Source organism: Lytechinus pictus, chromosome 1, assembly GCF_037042905.1.
Source record: "Lytechinus pictus isolate F3 Inbred chromosome 1, Lp3.0, whole genome shotgun sequence".
Lineage (NCBI taxonomy): Eukaryota > Metazoa > Echinodermata > Echinoidea > Temnopleuroida > Toxopneustidae > Lytechinus > Lytechinus pictus.
Window position 1 is genome coordinate 9,705,347 of NC_087245.1, and position 22,488 is coordinate 9,727,834.

Below are 22,488 nucleotides of genomic sequence, written 5' to 3' on the forward strand. Positions count from 1 at the left end.
TTAGTAGGACCGGAAAAACATCGACATATTTATCAAATCATTCATGAAATCGCTGACTTCTACAATGTCTGCTGAGACTGCCGATCGTCCTTGCCATTAATATCAGCTTGTTTAATCCCTTATGACTTAGGGCGTTCAAAATGTGGAGTAGGCAATTTGTGGGATTTTCGATTTCATCTCCCTTATTTAATTGTTGATATTGTAGAGGAGGACTCTTTTGACGAAGGGCAAGGTTGGAACTGGGAGGGGCTACTGCATGCATGTAACGTCATCCCCGAAGTACAAAAATTGCCCGGGGGGGCCACTTCCATTGACGAGTGGATACCATGCGCGACCATGTGGTCTCGAAAAGCACCCTAAACACGTATTTTCCATATTCTGAAAATGCACCCCTTAACAAGTATTGGCGTCTGAAACCCTACCCTTAACAAGTATTGGAAACAAAACGATACTCTATTCCCTGAAATGAGCCCCTAAACAAGTACAGCGATACTTTATTGTTATGTCACGGGTCCGTCGGTCGTCGGTTTTACCTTTACACACCATTTAGTACGGCCCCACCTTACACACCTCGCGCAAATTGGACTCTAAACACGTAGTGTTGTGTGGGGCAAAAAGGATATCCTTTATAAAACATTTTAATTTTGTTTCATTATCCCCGAAAATTTGACTCTAAACAAGTAGCTTTCCTAGCGAAATAGATACCCTTTTTTCATTATTTTTGTGTTTTTGACACCCTTAACACGTTACGTACGTAACGTGCCCTATCTTGAAAAAGACATCCTTTTTACGTGTTTCTTTGGTCGCGCATGGTATCCACTCGTCAATGTAAGTGGCCCCCCGGGAAAAATTGCGACAAATCGTGAAAAGTATGATAATGTTTAATCGTGAAAGTGAGTAAATTGCCCGTCGTTAAGGGTATAAAAACACCGATTTTCAAAAAGGGGGTAGTTTTGAAAAACTGGTCAATGGTCAGTATAACAGGGTCAAACATAATTTTATCTAGGGTATGTTTTTTTTTCCAAAGCTTTTTTTTAAAGACTAGCCAAACGCGTTTAGGGTATGTTTTTTTCCCCAAGCTTTTTCCCCGAGGTCATTCTGGCAACAACTTGTTTAGGGGCCAGAATGTGTAAATACATCCCGCGAAAAACTTGTTTAGGGGGTTATTTTGCACACAGAGAAAAACTCGTTTAGGGGGTGTTTGGAAATAATTTGGCCACGCGTGTGTACAGCAATACATTGACTGCCCCCCCACCGGGGTAAATTGTCGCACTGATAGACCCAATACGAAGAGTTGCTTGGCTACAGTTTGCAAAATCCAAGAAGGGAGGGGCCTGGGCATGTATAAGACCCAATTGCTGTTTAATACCTAGGTCTTGATTGAGCTTAGTGACAATTAGGAAGAATCCCATATTCTTGATCCAAAATGCAAATTTACGAGTTAAAACTAACATTATGCATGTTTGTTTGATTGGAGGAGACCAACCTTCAATTTGATATTATGTGCTCAATACCCTTAATCATCATCATCATCATCATTATTATTATTATTAACATTATTATTATTATCATTATTATTATTATTATTATTTTACTATTATTATTATTATCACTATTATTGTTGTTATTATCATTATCATTACCATTATTAATGGAAATAGGAATAATCTCATTTATAGTACCTGTTAGTGAGAAAAAATTACATTTTAGAGCTCTTCATGCATGGCCTATTTATTTGACACATCCTGCATCTCTGGAACAATGGAGGGATGCGTTTACACACAACGCAGGTTCCAGTCATCCGCCCGGAGTGGACTCGAACCCTCGACCTTTTTTGGTTCGAAAAGCAGACACTGCACCGATCGACTGCACTGAGCCAACACAGAACGCCGAAAGTGTGTCTACGCATAAGCCGGCTTCCCGTCGCCTTTCCACGTAAAACTACTGATCTTACTTTTTATTTAAACGTTTTTATTGTTCTTATTGGTTGTTATAGCTATATATAGTTGTTCGGTGTTTTTATTTCAGTGGTCACGCCGACCTGAGTCCACTAGGGGGGGGGGGGTGATACAGGATGCACATACCAATCGCAGGACAGAAGACGGCGTGAGCCGCCTTCAAACCTCATCCAGAGGTAGACTCTATCCGAGCCGGCTTCAGTCCACTTTCAGTGCAAGTGTATCACCACCAAACTTTTTTTTTTTTTTTTTTTTTTTGGGGGGGGGGGGGGGGATAAAACGAATAATAGTTTCTAGTTTCTACGTACTTACAACACAAATAAAAAAACAAAAGAAACACATTCTAGTCTTCCAGTTTCTTACACTGAGAGTTACATAAGATATACTAAAGCTTAAAAATTAAGCTTATTGTTGTAAACGGATGAGAAGATGGGAAGATAAGCCTATGTCAGGATTATACCACAGAAGGGTAAATCCTAGCTATCAAGAATTGTGTCGACGAGTCAGGCAGGTAGAGTCCTTGCCATTAGTCAGTCATTCATTCGATAGGAATAACGATCGTATTTGTACATGGAATAATCTACCTCACGTATCCAAAGGACAAATCGACTGAAGTGATATGTATAATAATAATACTATCCTTTACATGTATGATGATAATGTATTATGATGTTATATGAAATAACCAAAATAAACGAACAAAACATCTAACCAATAAATCGATATAGGTTTCAGCAAAAAAAAAATAGCACATAAAAAGAATAATATGAAGTTATAGTATGAAATATTATAATTATCAAAACCAACATGAAAATAATCTGATATTACTGCTCCTAGATTGATCGCGCTTCGGGTAAAAAAGAACATTAGTTGTTATATTTCCTTGCTCTTACAACTTTTTGTTTGAAAGCAGGCTCGTCCTTGCCATTCGTTTTACGTCGTATATGTCCATGAGTAATTCACGTCCTTGCCTTTTCTCTTGTTTTTATCTTTCAGAGGTACCTCTCTATTTATATACATGCCTTACTAGGGCGGGAGGAGAGGGGGTTGGTTCGTTGTACCTTATATTACACATACATGGCCATGAACACGGACTATTGTTTATGTATACAAACAACGGAAATATTTAGACCACGGATAAAGCCGGTATCAACAAGGACCTCCCGGTTCCTACAGGGAGCCACCCGGTTGCATTCGGTAGCTACACGGATAAGGTGGCTACACGGATGGACACTGATGATTATCCGTCCGTCTTCTCCTGGATGAAAATTGAACATGTTCAATTTTTCTCCCGGATATGCCGGTACACCAAGGATGGCGCCGGATGAGTAGCCGGTGTGTACACGGTAATCCCGGACTGTACGCGGATGACTCCGGATTGACAATCCGGGATGATCCGTGTTGCTTCCGTGAAGGTGTAAAAGCGGGGATACAAAAAATCACCTTCGACAAGTCTGAATTAAACGCTTCTATTTATTGCCAAACAGTGCGTGGTCTATAGAAACGAAACTGATCATTAAACAATAGCACTGCAAATACATATCGCCGAGTTTTAAATGCTTCTGCGTTATAAATTCATCACGACTATAAGGTCATGTTACTTTGGCTAGGGTTTGTTGTTTGATCTTTGCACTTACCACGTGTGGAGCACTCACGTAAGTCGATATGCAAACATTGATACCGGCATTTGTTTCTTCTCCAAATTGGGGAAAAGCATGTGGAGGTATCATTGCTATATATAGCTCTCATTTAGAATTATCCGCAGTTGATACGATTATGCTGGACAATCGTTTTTAAAAGAAATATCTAGGCAATCGTGTTGTTGGCATCCCTGCAATAATTTTGATTTCAAAAAAAAATATCCTATATAGATATTGCGTTTGAAAGTCTGAAAGTCGAGGGGGGGGATAAAATAGCCCTGCCTGGTAAAATAAAAAGGAAATAAAGGCCGGGAATAAAGGTGATATTGGATGCCTGTATAATACTGCCAATGATTTCCATCTGAAGATCAAAATTCTATGGCTTGGACTCGGAGTTGCGTCCTTTTCTCGCCAGAATAGAATTGAGATTTATCGTCAGAAGGAATCTTTTAAAGTGTTGTGAACGCTAACTTTTCCATGTCAATTTTTTGGGGGTGATGAAGAGGGAGATTAGAGCGATCCCTCGATTATCTTGCCTTCCAATCGTTTTGCAGTCAGGGGTGGAGCTTACGATGCTCTAGTCTTCATGAATGACTGCTAACTGCACTGAATGCCTATCGCCACGCCCACAAAATGCACTATTGATAGAAAGAAGCAGGGACTTTACAGAACGCACCTTGTAACAAAAAAAAAATAAAGGCTTTATTGACTGCAGTCCAACAATGGAATCATACGTGAAAACAACAACAAAAAACGACCGAGACACTCACCCCTGTGATTTGCTGCTCATCTATTGCGACATAAAAAGTCATCTTCCAGTATAAAGAGTGGAACAATCATTTAAAACACTACAGTTGTACAGATTCTGGCGGTTAAACAGTATGATTATAACCTCAATGCAGTTTGATTGCAATCAGGTCAAAATATAAAGTATAGTGACTTTCGTTCAACGTATCATCTTTTTAAAGACATTCGATCGAACTTTCGGGACAGCCCAACCAATCCTAATAATATACTCTCAAATAGACGTCTAGAGTATTATTACGAATGGTAGAACCATGCTAGAACAGTGGTGAACTGATGGTATTTAAGATGCTGAAACGTGGAGAGCAGAGAGACCATTGTTAATATCGAGAACATCTAGATGCAGTAGTGTATGAAATCACTTGAAATAATAACGATGCACAGTCAATACATCTCATCAAACATCAAATTATCACTGCCTAATGTCAAGTTATTGACATCAGCTACATTATGTGTATTAACAGTATGCCTGGTGTTTCGAATCATTCGTTCTCTGTGGTTCAAGAAGGGAGATGGAAGACGGCGCCCCCCTGGACCCAAGGGACTGCCCCTCTTAGGCTCACTTCTGGATCTACGCTACGACGTTTTGATGAAATTGAAGCAATTCGCCCAAGAGTATGGAAGCATTTACACCATAAACGTGAGTAAATATAATTTTGTGCAAACTGGATATCTATATAATTATGACGAGCAGAAAACAGTTTGGCCACTGCATAATGTATAATTGTATAGAGACCCAAACTCCCGATTGGGTGTAAATAGCAGTCCCGTAGCCGGGGGGGGGGGGGGGGTCCGCGGAACCCCGACGATTGCCAACAGCAAAAAAAAAGGGGGGGTGGGGAGAAAAAAGGAGAGGAGAACAAGTAAAAAGAAAGTCGAGAAGAGAAAGAAAAAATAATGTAAAAAAGTGAGAGGAATTATTGTAAAATAATAATTAAAAAAGCCTATCAGATCATTATAACAAATTAAAAAATCGCTTTTCTTTGGCGCTCACATTGTCTTGATTGAGATTATTTGCTCAAGAGGATTATGAAAAAATTCCGGCTCACGCTGCGTACTCGCAATATTTGACAAGCGAGATGCGTATTATCTTCCAGAATGCACAGACTTTGAAATTACCCCTTTTCTGGGTCCCGTTTCATAAAGACTTGTTTTTTACTTTTAGCCAATAAGATGGAACGATTTCAGTAGATTTTAACTGTTATTGCAAATGTGTTACTATAGTATAAGTTAAGAAGAACTTACTTGACCTGGATGGCAAAGTGCCTGTTCAAACATATCCAGTGCCCTGTTGTGAACATTCATTTGTAGTGGTGAACACACGCCAGTTTTTCGCCGATTAATTAAGTTTTTCTATCGAAAAACTAAGTTTATCGAGATAAACTTAATTTATCTCCGAAAAAGGGATTTTTTTCATGAAAACCTAGTTTAGGGTGATTCCATACGTGTCGTACGGGACATTTAGAGAATATTTGACCGTTTCTCGACAAGAAAAACAAAAAAATATTCCATGAACTAAAGATGATCCTCAAGTACTACCGGAGTGTTAGAAGAACCAAGACTTTATATGACTTGAATTCACTTCACATCCTGTATAATACAGATTTAAAATAATGTGTCGTACGGAACGCAGAAAATGACCTTTTTGGAATCTTTAAGTTTGTACTCTAAAGTCTGTGAGTTGCACAGATAATTCTAATAAAAACTGGACTGAAATTGATATTTAACTACCCAAGAACACACAAATATATGCAGGGCCGTCGCCAAAGGTGCGACACCCCCCCCCCCCCCCACTATTTTGGATATCGTCGCCTAGAATGCAATGTAAACATTCATGAATAAATAAAGCAAAAAAAAAAAAATTCGAGAACATTGTGGCGCAAGGGACATTCAAAGTGTGTCGTACGGACATTTCTAAATTAAAGCCAAACTTTCTTACTTTATGTCTCTTTAACTTTTTCAATCAATCAATTTGGATGATAATAAGGATGATAATCCTTAAAGTATCAAACGGAAGACATTTATCATGCTAAAACTGCCACTGACTGAATATTTCTGTCAATATATCACGAACAAAATTATATGTCGTACGGGACACTTGTGAGTTGTACAGGACAGCCTTAATAAAACAATGAACTTTATATCAATCAGAAAGGGTGCGTTGCCCCTATAAATTCTTCCTTTTTGATGAAAAGTGTTAACCTATCATTCAGGACAATATATGTAGCCTTATTCTATCCATTATATACATGTATAAAATTGGGAGCAATATATCATCATTTTTCATGATGGGAAATGCACAACGGTTCACAGCAATATTTAAGAGCTAAACAAATTGGGGTTTTGTGTGAAGTTAAATTTTAGTGAATTTAGTAATGATTTCCAATTATACTATTTAAACATTGAATGAATGAATAAATGATACTGTATATTCATAAATAATGGGGCTAAAATGTTATAATTTTTCATATAGAATTTAAATAATGACAAATGTCACAACTGTTTATCAAGAAAAATTCTGTTTTTCAGTCGAAAAGCATAGTTTTTCGCAAAACTCTGTTTTTCAAATGAAAAACTAAGTTTATCGAAAAATTAATATAAAAAACCCCAAATTAACAGGACAAAGGAAGATGCTGGATATATTTTATGAAAGCTGAGAGACTTGATTACGTGCTTAAAGATTGATTGAAGTTATTGAGAAGCTGACTGGCATTGCGAATATTGCGCTTTATTTCAGACTGTGCGGAGTTTGGAAATGAGAATAACATGTTTGCTATTAATAGGAACAGGGGCGGCGGAGCGAATTTGTAAGTGATGTGGCACATGGAATAAAAATACTTTATCTTTTGAAAAATGCATCTTAAAACAAAGTACAATACAAAAAATTAATATCCACCCCACTCTAACATGTCTAAAATAATGAATAAAATTATTATTTCACAATATACGTTTCTGCCTGACATGCCTTAATTAGCTGTGTGTTTCGATGTAATTTTAGAATGAACGATTTTAAAGCGGATTTTTATTACCAAAATGTAAAATAATTGTAAGCTATATATGCTGTTTGAAAAAAAAAAGAACTTTAAAAGTCGTTAATAAGAAAACACCATCAGGCGCTTATCCAAGGATGCGGATGCATACCGTAATTCCCTCTCCCCCAAAAATTTTCCTTCATTTGTTTCTCTTTTTTTTGGCTCGTCTAAGTTTTTGAGAAATATTGTATAAATTATGTGGCCCTTCAGTATGGAAGCTTAAAAACGCCACCCATAATCATCTCGTCATGTCTTCATCTCTTAGGGAAAAATGATAGGATGACAAGATCTCGGATCTCGTCATGTCTACATCCCGTGGGAGAGATGATCAGATGACAAGATCTTAGATCTCGTAATGTATATCTTGTGGGAGAGTCGGGATGGCAAGAACTTGCCGATAGTTGCTGCCCTCTACGTTCCTTGGTTTATGATATACAGTGACTGGGCGTTGTGGCGTGCGCCTGTAATCCAAGCTATGTGGGGAAGTTACAAATTGATGCAGAGGTTCGAGCCCTGGTCACGTCTTTCGGATGGTGACGTTAAAGGTCGGTCCCAGACGTAAATAATCATATCTGATTGATACACCTCTGACAAAACTCAAATACACACACACACACACAGTGCGTCCCACAAAAAACGAAACCGAGATTTATCGATGATTTATCATAACTTCTGACAAAACCAATAGACAAATGACATATCGTTGTAAAGCTTAGAATCTCATCTTTTATCTGAAATCACTTAGATTATTTCTCATTTACGCATGAGTGAGCAAAAACAATTTGAAGAGGGAATACCAAGAAATCATTTGGCGGGCTGTATCTGGGTTTCAAAAAGAAAACCACATTTTTAAAAAGTTCAATATCTGTTCTTTAATTTGATACCACAATTACAGAAAATGTTCAAGAAATAACAAAGTTCTGGTTATTTGAAATAAGGCTTGAATTTAAATAATTTCATAAAATGAAGAGGTTTTACAGGCTAGCGTTCAAACTTACTCGACACTCCGTTTTGTTGACGATCAGCCACGCATTAAGTCTTTTGTTAACCATGCGATACCATCTGTGGGAAACCGGTGAAAACACGCTTATTTAATGAAATTATGGAAATACAAGCATTGTTTCGAGGGAACATAACTTTCTTACTTCTTGACCATCTTTTTGTGATTAAGGTATCAAATAAAAGAGCAGATATTGAACTTTTTAGGCATGTGATTTTCTTTTTGAAATTCAGATACCCCCCGCCAAATGAGTTTTTGGTATCCTTTCTTCAAATTATTTTTGCTCACTCATGCGTAAATGAGGAATAATTTAAGTAATATCAGATGAAAGAGGAGAATCTAAGCTTTACATTGGTAGGTCATTTGTCTATTGTATTTGTGATTAAGTTATGATAAATCATCGATTAATCTCGGTTTCCTTTTTTCTGGGACGCACTGTATATCATTATCTGTTCCGGAACTTTGGCAACCTGGGCTGCGTTTATGCGACCTCAAGCCACAATCATGATTTGAATCATGATTTGAATCATGATTCAAAACACAAACATGAATCACGATGTCACAGAATCAGCGTTTAGACGACCTTCATTACAATGCTGTTTCTCCTCAGATTCGGGCCAATCCAGTGCGCATCACTAGTGCGCAGTTTGACAGAGGAAGTTTTTCGCACGTGTTTCGGCTCTCGAAAAAGCTTTTGCTTCCAGAATTCAGTCTATACCTAATTTTGTTTACTTCTATAGGGTCCATATGCTTCTATTCATCTTGTTAGTTTATCCAAAATGGTGTTCGGAAGTGAATTTCAGCGTAGATCCAATTTAATATTAACACTCTATACTCAACAACAACTGAGATCATTGTCTGTCCAGTTAATTCAGTCACTAGAACTTGAAGTTGAAGACATGACCAAAAAATGAAAAGTAGTGGACGATGCGATGACCAACACAGAACTTGAACATGACAAGAAATGCATGCAGAGTAACCATGTACATACAATGAGCATATAGAGAGCCTTGAGCTTGGCAAGAGTCAAACCGAAAGTAGCCCGACACAGTGAGGTCATATAATCATGATTCAAATCACGATATCGTTTATTCGAACATTTTCATACGTGATTCTGTAGAAACGTCTTTCCAAACGCCCCTTTTTTCGTAGTTCATGTTTGTGATTCTAATCATGATTATATTCAATTTCGACTAAACGCAATCGTGATTCTGCAGAATCGTGATTTGAATCATGATTCAGATCATGATTCTAGGGTGAAAAAGTGGCGGATAAACGCACCCCAGGTCATACAGCAGTCTCCAAGATCACTGAAAACTGTCATCTCTGTGGAATGGCTCAGAGAGACCCCTCAAATAACCCTTAAAGACTTCTTCCTATAGAGATATTTCAATTGTCTTTCAGAGAACTTTTATGCAAAAAGTGATCTTTCAGAATTCTTTCCCTGGTCCTTCAATGAGCTCTCACGATTCTTACAGTGATCTCCACAAAAATCTTGAGAGACTGTCGAAAGATCATGGAAAGAATGATAAGAACTTCAAGAAGTTCATTGAAAGACCACCAAAAGACCAATTTCGTGTAAGACCGCTAAAAAAACTGTTTTGAACCGTTTCAAAAAGTTTTGGTGCTCATGAAAACCATGCAGACCACCGAAAGATCCATCAGAAATCATGAAAGACCTCAGAGATCTTTGAAAGTTCGTTGAAAGACCTTTGAAAGATCAAGCAAGTTTCATGGTCTTAGAGCCGTTTTTCAGAGGTCTTGCTCTCTGTGAAATGGGGGTTTAAGTCAGACGCCTCTGGCAGACTCGCCTGCATTACGCGATTTGATATAGCAGTAGTGCTGACTTTAAAAACAGCTATTGAATAATTATTCACCAAAGAAAACATTCTTATGATAATAAAATACTATGTCCATTGACCAATAATTGCATTTGACCATGATGATGTGACCTAAGACGTGTGCATAACAATCATTCATACTTGATTACCCTTATGTCTATGTTTTATGAACTAGATCCATAAACTATATCTACTTATGGTGCCAATTCAACAAATACCCCTAACATGGCCAAAAGCTCATTGAACTTAAATGACCTTGGTCAAGTGACCTGAAACGCGCACAGGATATTCAGGGCGGGTTTCAGGAATACATAGTCGCTCTTAAATATGTCCAAGTTTCATGAACTAGATCCATAAACTTTTAAAGTTATGATGACAATTCCACAAATACCCCGAACATTACCAAAGTCTGTTGACCGTAAATGACCTTTGACCTTGGTCATGTGACCTGAAAATTGCACAGAAATTTCAGGGATACTTGATTGCTCTTATGTCCAAGTTTCATGAACCAGATCGATAAAGTGTCAAAGGTATGATGACAATTCCACACATACTCCCAACATGGCCAGAGTTCATTGACCCTAAAAGACCTCTGACCTTGGTCTAAGTTATGACGACATTTCAAAAACTTAACCTTGGTTAAGATTCTGATATTGATTCCCCAAACATGGTCTAAGTTCATTGACCCTAAATGAACTTTGACCTTGGTAATGTGACCTGAAACTCAGGTAAGATGTTCAGTAATACTTGATTACCCTTATGTCCAAGTTTCATAAACTAGGTCCATATAATTTCATAGAATAAGTTATGATGACATTTCAAAAACTTAACCTTGGTTAAGATTTCAATGTTGACGCCAGCGTCGGAAAAGCGGCGCCTATAGTCTCGCTAAAACCAGAGACAGCTGCGCACCATTTGTTGTAGGTTCACTGTAAAATCTAGGATGAGGCACGGGGTTGAGTAGGATAATGGTGATCAATATAATGGGTAAAACTGAATTCTTTAAAAAAAGTGTCAAAATTCATTAGAAATTAAGGATAGTTGATGAATCATACTAGTAAAGGATTATAAAATAACATGGTAATTTTCAAATTAGGCCTATACTCATTTAGAGAGCCATAACATTTTTTTGTGGGACAAGCTGTTTAGGTTGTTAAACATAAAACTCCCAATACATGTCTACAGAGGAAGGGGGGGGAACAATAATTGTAGTTGACCCATGACATATATGATTATCTTTTGTTTGGTGTAGTTGGGACCAACAAGACTGGTTGTCCTCAACGATAAGGATTCCATTAAGGAAGCTTTCGTGACCAACGCAGCAGACATGAGTGACCGTCCACAAGCTATGCTGGATACTCTTCAACAAACAAGAGGTAAGGGTTATTTTTATGATCGAGGGGCATGGAAAGTAAAATTGATGTAAGCTTCCACATAAAATGGCAAATGTGAGTTTGTGGATATTTGGTTAAATAATTTGTCATCTAATTTAGAAGTTTACTCATAATTCAATAAGTTTAAGAAGGCCAGGGTTGATCTTTCGATAAATCCTCCTTTATCTTTCTAGAAATATCTTCAGGCAACCTGGATAGATTTTGCTGTTCTAATACAAAACACACACATATAGTAGATGACTTAACTCAACATTACAAGAATTTGCTTCTTAATATATATATATGTGATAAATTATTCCAAAGGGCAGATAGCTCTGAGGAACCTTGATTTAAGCTACACCTAACATTGTTCTCTTCATAAATTTCTTTCAAAACATTTAAATACACGAGTTGCCAAAGCTGTTGTACATGTATAATTTCTCACATTTGAATAATTTGTCCCATACATGTACTGTATCTAAGCAAAAGCTTTGATCCAGCTCAGGCATAGTGGCTTGTCATTGTTCACAACTCACCTACACCCGACAAAAGAAATTTAATTGGTGGTGTCAAAAATCTGTTCATCTGACGGTCAATCAGATTGGGGTCGCCCTAGCCACTTACCCGTCTCTGTGGTCTAGTGGTTAGGTCACCTGTGTTCAAAGCTGGGGGCCCAGGTTCGATTCCCAGCAGAGACATTTTTGGCATCACCAATTTTTCAAAAGAGCAGATGGCTCTGAGGAACCTTGATTTAAGCTATGCCTACCATTGTTCTCTTCATTCATTTCTTTCACAAAATATGTGTATATATATATATATGCCTTATCTACTGAAAAACATAAAACAAAAACAAAAATAATGAGACAATAAGATAATTTTGATAGGTGCATATATTCTTTTTTTTTAATGAGAGCACCCTTAAAATCAACCAAAAAAATATTATGATCCCATCGCATTTACTGTTCAAAAGAAAGTCTACTTCAATAAATTTTTACTTTACTTTGTACTTTCTTGAAATGCCATGAGCACCGCAAGATGGACTTCAGCACTATAGACAGTTAGAAATAGCTACACTGTAGAATTAGGATGTTAAAACTTATACCAGTTGGTGTATGATCACACCCTTAGGAATTGAACATAACAATAACACTGAAGAGAGTAAAAGTAACACACAAAGGTGTTGCGATGCCACCCATGTGTTGAACTAACACCAAATAATTAACACCAAAGTAAAATGACTGGTGCGATCCCCTTATTATTATCTATCATTTCTCTTAATATTAATAGGAATCATCTTAAGACAACCAGGTCACCTCCATCGTCAACACCGAAATTTCCTCTCCAACGGTTTTCGGCTCATCAAACTAGGAGTCCCAGAGTTCAGTTTTCACATCCATCCACACATCGACAAGTTCAAAGACAAATTAATCTCTTCAGAAGGCCAGAGTGTGCAGATATGTCCAATCAGTCACTGCCTCCTATTTGAAATCTTTACCGACTTGATGCTAGGCGAGGTTCCCGACTCTAATTCTGAGGAGGTCAAAAAACTATTGGATGTCCTGTATAAGGCACTGTCACCAAACCCGATGTTGGTGTTAGCAGGGAAAGCTATTCCCAAGTGGCTAAAGTCTGCTCTGAGTGACTGGATTGACATGTCAGACTCTCTTTCAAAGGTTACCCTCTACCTCAGGGAACATATCCAGGAGCACAGGAAAACCTACGAGGGTGATCCCCAAAACCTGATTGATGCTTTCTTGTTGAAAGAACAGCAAGAATTGGACAAATATAACAGACTAAGGAAAGATGATATCGGTAGCAGTGGGGGAAAAAGTGACCAAGAGTCTCCCGAGACATCTCCAAGGGTGACATCAGTCATGGTGAATGACCAAGAGGAAAATGAAAAAAATCTTGCAGCTATTTTAATGGATGTATTTCAGGCTGGATGCACTAGTATTGTTGCTTCTTTGCAGTGGCTCCTGCTAGATCTAGCACTTCATCAAGATGTCCAAGAGAAGATGAGGAAGGAAATAGACGGATATGTTGAGGAAAGTGAGTAAAAACAACTATTGAGGTTACTTCACACAAGAAAGCCCAGGCACAAAGCATCAATTAAAAGCTAAACATTAATTATAATTGTGATACAACATAAGCCATTATGTTATGTTGTTGATACTGGTTATGAACACTCTTTAATTTTTCATTTTACAGATAGTTCAGTTAAAGTTTGAGTACATTTGTCATCTGGTTGTCAAAAGGAATGTTAGATACTTTACAGATATCATTCAAATGAAATGTCTAAATGTCTATTAAATTCAAGGGAGAGTGATTGATTAGTTAGAAGTGTTGTGGTTTTGGGTGCGAATTGGGAAATTTTTAGAGGAATTGTGCGAAGAAGAGCATTACCAAAAAAAAAGGGAGAGAGACAGAGTTTAAATAATTGGAATCATTAATCAGTTTATGTTTAACTACTAAGCCAGCCTTGTACAAGGTCTCTTTTTAAACTCTCTACCCTCTATCAACATTCTGCAGGAAACCACAGGCCCTCTCTTCTCATAAGAAGTGACAACTTTCATTATACCAAGGCAGTGATGTTGGAGAGTCTTCGCCTTCATCCTCCTGCTCCACTGGGAGCACCACACTGTGCTGCACGAGACACCAAACTTGGCGGTTTTCACATCGATAAGGGCACCATAATACTCTCAAATCTATTGAGTGCTTTACAAGACTCCAAGCAATGGAAGGATGCTGGTGACTTTCGACCAGAAAGATTTCTCAATGAAGATGGCACCCTAGAAAAGAGAGACACCCTTGGGTTTTCAACTGGTTAGTAAATATTGCAGAGACTCGATTGAACAGAGATATGTCTCTGAACTGTACAAATGCTTTGGTGAACTTTGCTATCTGAACAATTTTCCTTCCTATCAAAAATCTTTTAACCTGCACCGTTAACCCAAACCAAAAAAAAATCCTGATACATGCAAATAATTCATGTCACTTCACTCACTTGTATCTGTTGCATAAAAGTTATTATTATAACTTGCCATCCAATAGTGACTACCATGGTGGCAACAGCCAATAAAAAACCTAGGATTCCATGGAAGCTAACTTTGAATGCCAAATCTACCATAATACTAACTTTAAACAAGCAACAAGGCCGAGTGTTTATCTTCCATATAGTGTAATATTTGAGAACTGTTCTGGGTATCCATCTCTGTTGGATTCACCTACATGACATACCTGAGATTTTGCAATGTTTCTCTTCGCTTCAGCATCTACATTGTTTAAATGTACAACTTCAAGTCTTATGGACTGTAGTTGTAGCATGATCTCTTAATTTATCTTCTGTTTCCAATTATCAAAGTTACTCATTTTTCTATGACAACAAAATAAAAGAAATGTTTTTATTTGCATATTTGTTTTCTCGTTCAGGACCTCGTCTGTGTCCTGGAAAGCTCCTGACGAACACAGTTATTAGTTCCATCTTGACTGAAATCATACAAGACTTCACATTTCACTTACCACCAGATCACAAGTTCTCCCTCAAAGGAATTCCTGGAATCGTCTACAATCCTCAACCCTTTTCCATCATTGCTAAACAACGACAGAGATGATCTACATATGGGGTTCTTTGAATTATCCCACAAAGTACATATTTCTAAAAAATGTTTTGCAAATAAAGTTTTTAGCCTTTCTTATTCAAAACATACTCTTTCGATTGAATATGTTCTGAACAACCAGTAATTCATTTCAGCAAATATTTCGACTTTTTGTTAGTTTCGTTGGCTTTCCTTTTCTAATTTACTGTCCAAATGAATGTCATCAGATTAAATGTTCATAAAAAGTCTGCATGCTTCTTATCCCCTTTCCTTCAGGAAACAATCAAATCTTTCCCCCACAGGAAATCATCAAGGATTAATTTCTAATTATTAAAAAAAAATCTTCAAGGAAACACCCACATCAAACAACCTAATTTTGTTTAATTTTCGCCACTAAGCTGTAGGTTCTGAGGGTGCAAAAGGGAAATAAAGATATTGTTTTTGCTTCTATAAGCAGAATGAAATGCATTATAAAACATGATGAAACCAAGTTATTTACGCTTTCATATCTTCTGAAAAAACAACAAAAAATAACAAGGAATTGATACCCGCCATGGTACATTTTTTTAATTTGGACATTAAATAAATGAAAATACACAAGGAGATAATCTGAAGTGAATATATCCAAATGTATGGGCTGCATTCTAAACCTGAAGCATAAACATGTGGTTTTTCAAAAGAAGAAGATTCACATTTAAAAAGGGTAAAAAGCAGTATGTGCTTACAGACTTTTTTAGATTCATTCATTTACATTTGACATTTATCAGGATGAAGCAAAAGAGGTTCTTAACATGGATACAAAGCAAGAATTATCAATGATCCACTTAAGGAATTAAATACATTTATTTTCAAAATAGCATAGGTGTGGTTATGTGCATATATCTTAACTCACCGTAAATGTCACTTTATCTGATGTGTGTGGGAGGTCTTATCGGTCTGAGAGGAGAAAATCAATGAAGTAGAAACAAGCCCTTCTTGTGGGAAGAAATTTTATATTTTACCTTGTTAAGAGGATGCATATAAGCCAAACGCTTAAGTCTTACTATACCTGATAACAATGCTATTTTTAATTCTCTTCCCTCCCTTTATTTCCTGCATCAATCTAAATATAAATTGCTGTTGGATCTTGCAACTGATTTTTTTGTCTATCATTTCATTGCTGGTGTATAATTTGTCTTACAATCTTAATGTCTTTGTTTCACCACTTTTCAAATGAAAATTCTGCATTACATTAAAACTTCATAACTCATTTTTCAGTCAATTCTAATGAAAGGTGTAAAAATCCACAACTTCACCAGAATAGGATGTTAAAGGTTATTTCAAAGCTTTGCATAGACATGTATAATTACACATTTAGTACGCAAATCAGTGAGTAAAATCCCACCCCACAAAACGCACACACATATTCCTTGTTAAAATCATATCTTATTACACAAAATTTTAAATTTCATTTCAATGGAGCAGTATGGTTGGTATTCTCATGTCAATTATCATTATCATTATTATTCAGTGTGAAACATGTAGCTTTTTTGTTGTACAGTCTATGAAATTTGATATATTTGAAATATAATAAAGCAAATCCTTAAAGCATAATGGTACATGATGTAATCAAATCTGCATTTTCATATCAGGTAAAAATTGTATATTGCAGTTTAATTTAAAAAAGGGTGAATATAAAATGCTATTCTTTATTTCATATTGATTCTAGATTATTAATTATGGTTATTTATTGTATTCAAATCAACTTGATGTATGTATAGGACAGACTGTTTCATATAATTTTCATAATTTATTTCTTCTTGTTCCCTCTCTCTCCCTTTCTACATCTCTCTTTCCATAGAAAAATCTGGATTTTCATTTTTTGTTGTTGAAAATGTTACATATAGGATTTAAGTTTAGCTAAGACTATATTCACATCTTCATTAGATTAACACATATTTTTTTTCAGTTTGACTACTTTCAATGAACACAGCTTTCTTATACACAGTGACTTTAGAGAAGCCTTTCCTCTCAGTATCTGCATGTGTGTGTATTTGAATTTTTTCAGATGTGTATCAATAAAAAATTATTATTTACACCTGGGACAGACCTTTAACATCACCATCCAAAAGACATGACCAGGGTAATGATGTCATCAGTCCCCTCATTGCATACTGACAAGGATGTGAATATAATTGTTTTGTGAAATTAAGGGAAAATTTGAAATGTCATACCTGTTATTTTATATCCAATTTATAAGAAATATTCAGTGTTATGCTTGTTGGGGTGCAGTTGTTTCAGGAGTTTAATATTTTTGGATGACTTCAGGAAGACCGTTCCATAGCTATAATACTAGAAAAGCACAGAATATTATGCTCAGTGAAAAAAAAAAATATTGCTTTATGTCATCAATCATTAAAGTGAGTCAATTAATACTATGAGGTAAGGTTTCATAGCTATGATATTGCTTAGATTTAATGGTATGTATGTTTCATTTCAATTCATCATGTTTTTGTATTTCATTGATCATTTAAGTCACAAACAATATATGCACTGTTTCACTGTGCATTATATTTGATAAGTGTATTACACTGTGTAGTGTGTACTATTTCAAGTGTGCATCACCCTTAGGGTGACGTTCGTTTTTCAGAAGGTTCGTTATTCCGAAAGGTTCATTTGTCTGAAAAGGAAAGGTTTGTTAGTCCGAGAGTGTAAAAAGGCTTGTTAGTCCAAAAAAAGCTGGTAACGCTGGCTGGGATGGCTGTTTTGCCTCGCGCCACATCCATAAAAGGGAGATTGATGCCCTTGATTGAGGTCTTAATTGCTCCTATTCTGGTCCAAATAATACTGCCCCATACGCATGCAGCAGGCCGGCATTTTCAGGTTTGTTAGTGGTAAACATTTAATCAAGAATGTATCTTTTACTAGCAATTTGAACTTGAACAAGACAATTTTAAAATGCACCAATACTTCTCCAGCAAAATTTACAGGTCTGGCAAGGAAAGATAAAACATATCTAATAGGCCCTATTGATTCTTGTATGAAAATAAACTAGTCCCATAAGCCTATGACCACCCTTTTCAGACTACCGAATCTTATTTCATTTTTTGATTAGCAAACCTTTGGATTATTAAACCTTATTTCATTTTCGGATTAACGAACCTTCGGAGCAACAAACCTTATTTCATTTTTAGGTTAAAACCTTCAGAATAATGAACCTTATTTCATGATAAGATTATTAACAAACCTTTAGAATAATACCACAAGTGTTTACATTTACAAGCTTTTTGATCATTTTTGGACTAACAAACATTAAGGTACATGTATAAGCAATTTACGTGTTTCAGAATTACGAACCTTCAGGCTAACAAACCTTCGGAATAACGAACTGTAACCAACCCTTACATGTGTAAAAAAAAATTGCTATATCAAGAACACCTCCCAAAGTTTTGATCAATCCCATTTACCAATGTTCATCAATTGGTAACTTATCTGCTGTTCAGTAGCTATATAGTAATGTTTTGTATTCAAATATAATGACCACAATTATGTACTGTTGGTTCTCTGTATAAAACTTTGCATATCCATGTGGATTAAATTCCTTTGGGATATTGCTAAGTATGCTCAAATTTATCCCTAAATTTTGAGCATATTTCTTTGTGAAGAAATTAATGGAGTCATTTGGTCCAGTTGCCAGGGGCTGTATTCTGAAAATTGTCTAAAATAGAAGTATTCTTGTATCTTTACAGTTACAATAAAATCTGTATTCTGAAAACTCTTGTATCTTTTCTTATATCTTTTCTTGTAAATTTTCTTGTAACTTTTACTAAGCGTTTATGACGTCAGAGTTACAATGATGCGTTAAGTTGAAAACGCCGCATATATCTCTGTGCACAAGATAACATATCGAGATAAAAGGTTTTCTGAAAATTCTTTTATCTTTGCATTCTGTTAACTTGCTTGCAAAATACAAGAAAATTTACAAGAGGAAGGAGGCTATTGTAACTTAATGTTGAATGTGATATTTTACTCGGTCAACAATAGTAATGATCTTGCTGCATCCTGCAAGAACATCATGTTTGGCATAAGGAGGCATTCCAAAGACGTAATAACGACGGATTGGTAGACTTTTTAGCAATTGAAAATTGGCATTCGAGATGATGAATCTTTTCAGAGAAAAGTCATGTGTATCTTAGCACAGTAGCGTACAAGCATAAGCATCGGTGGCACAAAGGAAATTACGTCGCATGTCAACAATGCGCTTAATTATTTATTAGAAGGGACGCTTCTATTGGTTGACTAAAACATATAAAAAGTTCAATGATCGGTTGATGATAAAAAATTAGGCATGTCAGAGATAAAATAGGGGACGTCCTTACAGAGATAAGACAATTTTCAGAATACCGATTTAAGAGAATTTTAACGAGCTGTTATCTTGCTGAGTTACAAGAAAAGTTAAGACAATTTTCAGAATACCATCCCAAGATTAATTCCTTGAATGTGCTGAGCACCATTGAAAAAGTGGTAGCTCCAGCTCAAGCCGGAGTAATAATAGCAGCACTTTGTATCCTAAGGTAAAAAGCGCTGTATTAATCCAGCTATTACTATTATTTTTGTTATTATCATTATTATTTTTATTATTATTATTCATATTTTACATTATACTGTATAGTACATCATATTATATATGTTATAAAATGAGCAATGCAATGCAGGAATTGAATTTTATGTTTAAAAAAAAAAACACTTTTTGAAGGTTTGTAGAGGTTCATCCAATACCTAATTGTCATTTTACTATTCACTGTACGTATGACTCTAGTATGCTCTGAAATTGGAATAAAATGTTCAAAGAATTAAATGTAACTCCTATGAATTATGCATTCATCCATTCTTTCATTCACTTAATATCAATTTATTGAATTATTCATTTATCTATCTATTCATCTAGTTATTCATTCATTTAATTATCTTTTGGGGGGAGGGGTGGTGGGAATTTGTATGCATCCATACCTACATTATTCTGAATTCTGATTTTATAAACCCAGGGTCTATGCTGGAATATTTCTCAAATATGTTGAATATATTTTCTCAATCATCGTTTGTTTTCAAATGTGTTTTATGTGATATTGTTAGGACAAAAGCATGAATGATCATGGGCTGGGCATCTATTTTTTCCTCCTATAATGCTCAACGCTCCAGAGTAGGAGCTTACATTACATTTTTCATAACGTAATGTAATAATTAATTACTGGGTTTTGGCATGAATCATGAAGTATAGTAAAAAAATATAATTCCAAACAAATATGATCTACTACCAAAGTATTACAGCATTAACAATTAACGGGAGGATTATCATCATAAGCAGGCTGCTGGAAAAAAAATTACAAAAGTTCATTAAATTGATTAACATATTTATACAGGAGAGTGGGTTTATTTCTAAATGAATGAAAAACATCAGTTCATAATGAATATGGAGAAGAGCATGATAAGGATGAAAATTATGGTGATAATAGTGATTATGAAGGCTATGGAGATGATGATGGTCATGATGGAGATATTGGTGATGATTAAATCAAAGGAAGAATGATTTCATGATAAACTGAAGGTAATATGGAAAGAAGGTGTGCTTTAATATTATAGTTTGGAATGAATATGCTAAATATTTCTTTGACATCTGTTTTTTTAATTCTGGTTGGAGATTAATTTACTGGCTACAGAAGCATACAAATGTAAAATTCACATCTTGTCTATTTATGTTGTGCTCCTGATGGAATGACGTATATATGCATCAGTGAGGATATGGGCTAAAAGATGGTTAAGACATGATTTTCACTTTTTACAAAAAAACTGCTGATATGCAAAGCTAAGGTGTCAGAAATTATTCATACCTTGCATGTTACTTATGCTGCACTTACACTGAGTCGAAAACAGCCATTTTATCTAATGTTATTAAAACCAACCATATGGAGCTGGTACAAAAAATGCTAAAACGGCTGTTTTCGACTCGGCGTAGGGTGAAATGTGACTGCAGCATATATGTCTGGTGAGTTATATTTTATGTAATAAATGAAGAAGAAATTATTGTAGAACCCATTCCTAGATTACTCTTAGCTATTCCAATTTTTTGGTGATGTAAAAAAACTCATATTTAGACCATAATCGTTCAGAATACAAGCCATAGTTTATAAATTACTAATTGTTTTTAATATTTGAAGAAAAAAAAAGGTGTCATTTATGGTAAAATATTCATCTATATTAAAAACATTATTTCACCATAAAAATGTATTCATTTTCATTATTTGCCATATACAGTATGCCCATCAGAATAAATGCAGATGGAGACTGCATTGTCTCATAAATTATACCTTATGGTATTATTACAAATTATCCTTATATACACAACAAAAAAAGTAAGTCCCCCCTAAATCAAATTGCTGTAACTTTTGAATGGAATTATTTTGAGATATGATATTTCGTAGGTGGTTTTCTACACTCACTAAGCAACTGGGGGAAAATGAGATTAATAGGTTGAGTCATGCATGAGTAATTAAATATTGAATTAAAAATGACAATTTTTGAAAGTCACAAGAGTCGTTTTTCAGATTGTGCAAATACAAAGTTGGGCAAAAGTTGGTTTTTAGGTGAATTTTATGGTGTTAATGCTGTTTTACTATCATGACTATCCATCATTTAGCCACTCCACACACAATTTTGATATCGTATGTTCATGGTTAAGTGAGCACAATATTGCAGGGGCCGCGGAAGCGGGGGTTGGCTGGGGGGGAGGGGGGCTCAGCCCCCCACTTTTTTCCAAAAGCATTTACAAAAATGTAAAAATGACCAAACGATTGTGATTTTTGCATGGTCAGCCCCCCCCCCCCACTTTGAAAACTGTTCCGTGGCCTGTGTATTGTGACGTATCATAGGGGTTTATGGTAGTATCCTCTACAACTTGTTAGATCATGTTAAAATTTGAAAATGTTGGTGGCTCCCCCGATTATAGGCCCCTCCCCCATTTTAATATTCTGGATCCACCACTGATTTGTCCATAAATTAAACTGATCATGAGAAATTGTTAGGAAAAGAAGAAATTTATGCAGTACAAAGAGTATTGATTTCTATGTTTTCGAATGTGCTCGCTCAACCATGAAAATGTTAAAAGTTCTGAAAGTGTGTGGTGATAGAAATGATGGATGATAAAAACAACAGCAATTAAAGTCACATTTGAAACCGAATTTGCCCCCAATATTAACTTAATTTCCCCT

At 35.9% G+C, this 22,488-nt stretch overlaps 1 protein-coding gene across 1 annotated transcript; it reads left to right on the top strand.

Annotated features, from left to right (window-relative positions):
- Window positions 1–2,222: 2,222 nt before the first annotated feature.
- On the top strand, window positions 2,223–18,994 carry LOC129257046 (cytochrome P450 2J6-like). Its single transcript, XM_054895277.2, has 5 exons — window positions 2,223–5,042; window positions 11,528–11,651; window positions 12,936–13,697; window positions 14,178–14,471; window positions 15,078–18,994. Exons 1-5 carry the CDS (start codon window positions 4,755–4,757, stop codon window positions 15,257–15,259), a joined length of 1,650 nt encoding a protein of 549 aa, XP_054751252.2. The 5' UTR covers window positions 2,223–4,754; the 3' UTR covers window positions 15,260–18,994.
- Window positions 18,995–22,488: the final 3,494 nt, after the last annotated feature.

Excerpts from the sequence above, each read along its gene's own strand:
- LOC129257046 (XM_054895277.2), top strand. The coding sequence starts at position 4,755 with ATGAAATCACTTGAAATAATAACGATGCACAGTCAATACATCTCATCA. Across the intron at positions 5,043-11,527 it reads GAAGCATTTACACCATAAAC|TTGGGACCAACAAGACTGGT; the intron begins GTGAGTAAATAT and ends TGTTTGGTGTAG. Across the intron at positions 14,472-15,077 it reads CACCCTTGGGTTTTCAACTG|GACCTCGTCTGTGTCCTGGA; the intron begins GTTAGTAAATAT and ends TTTCTCGTTCAG.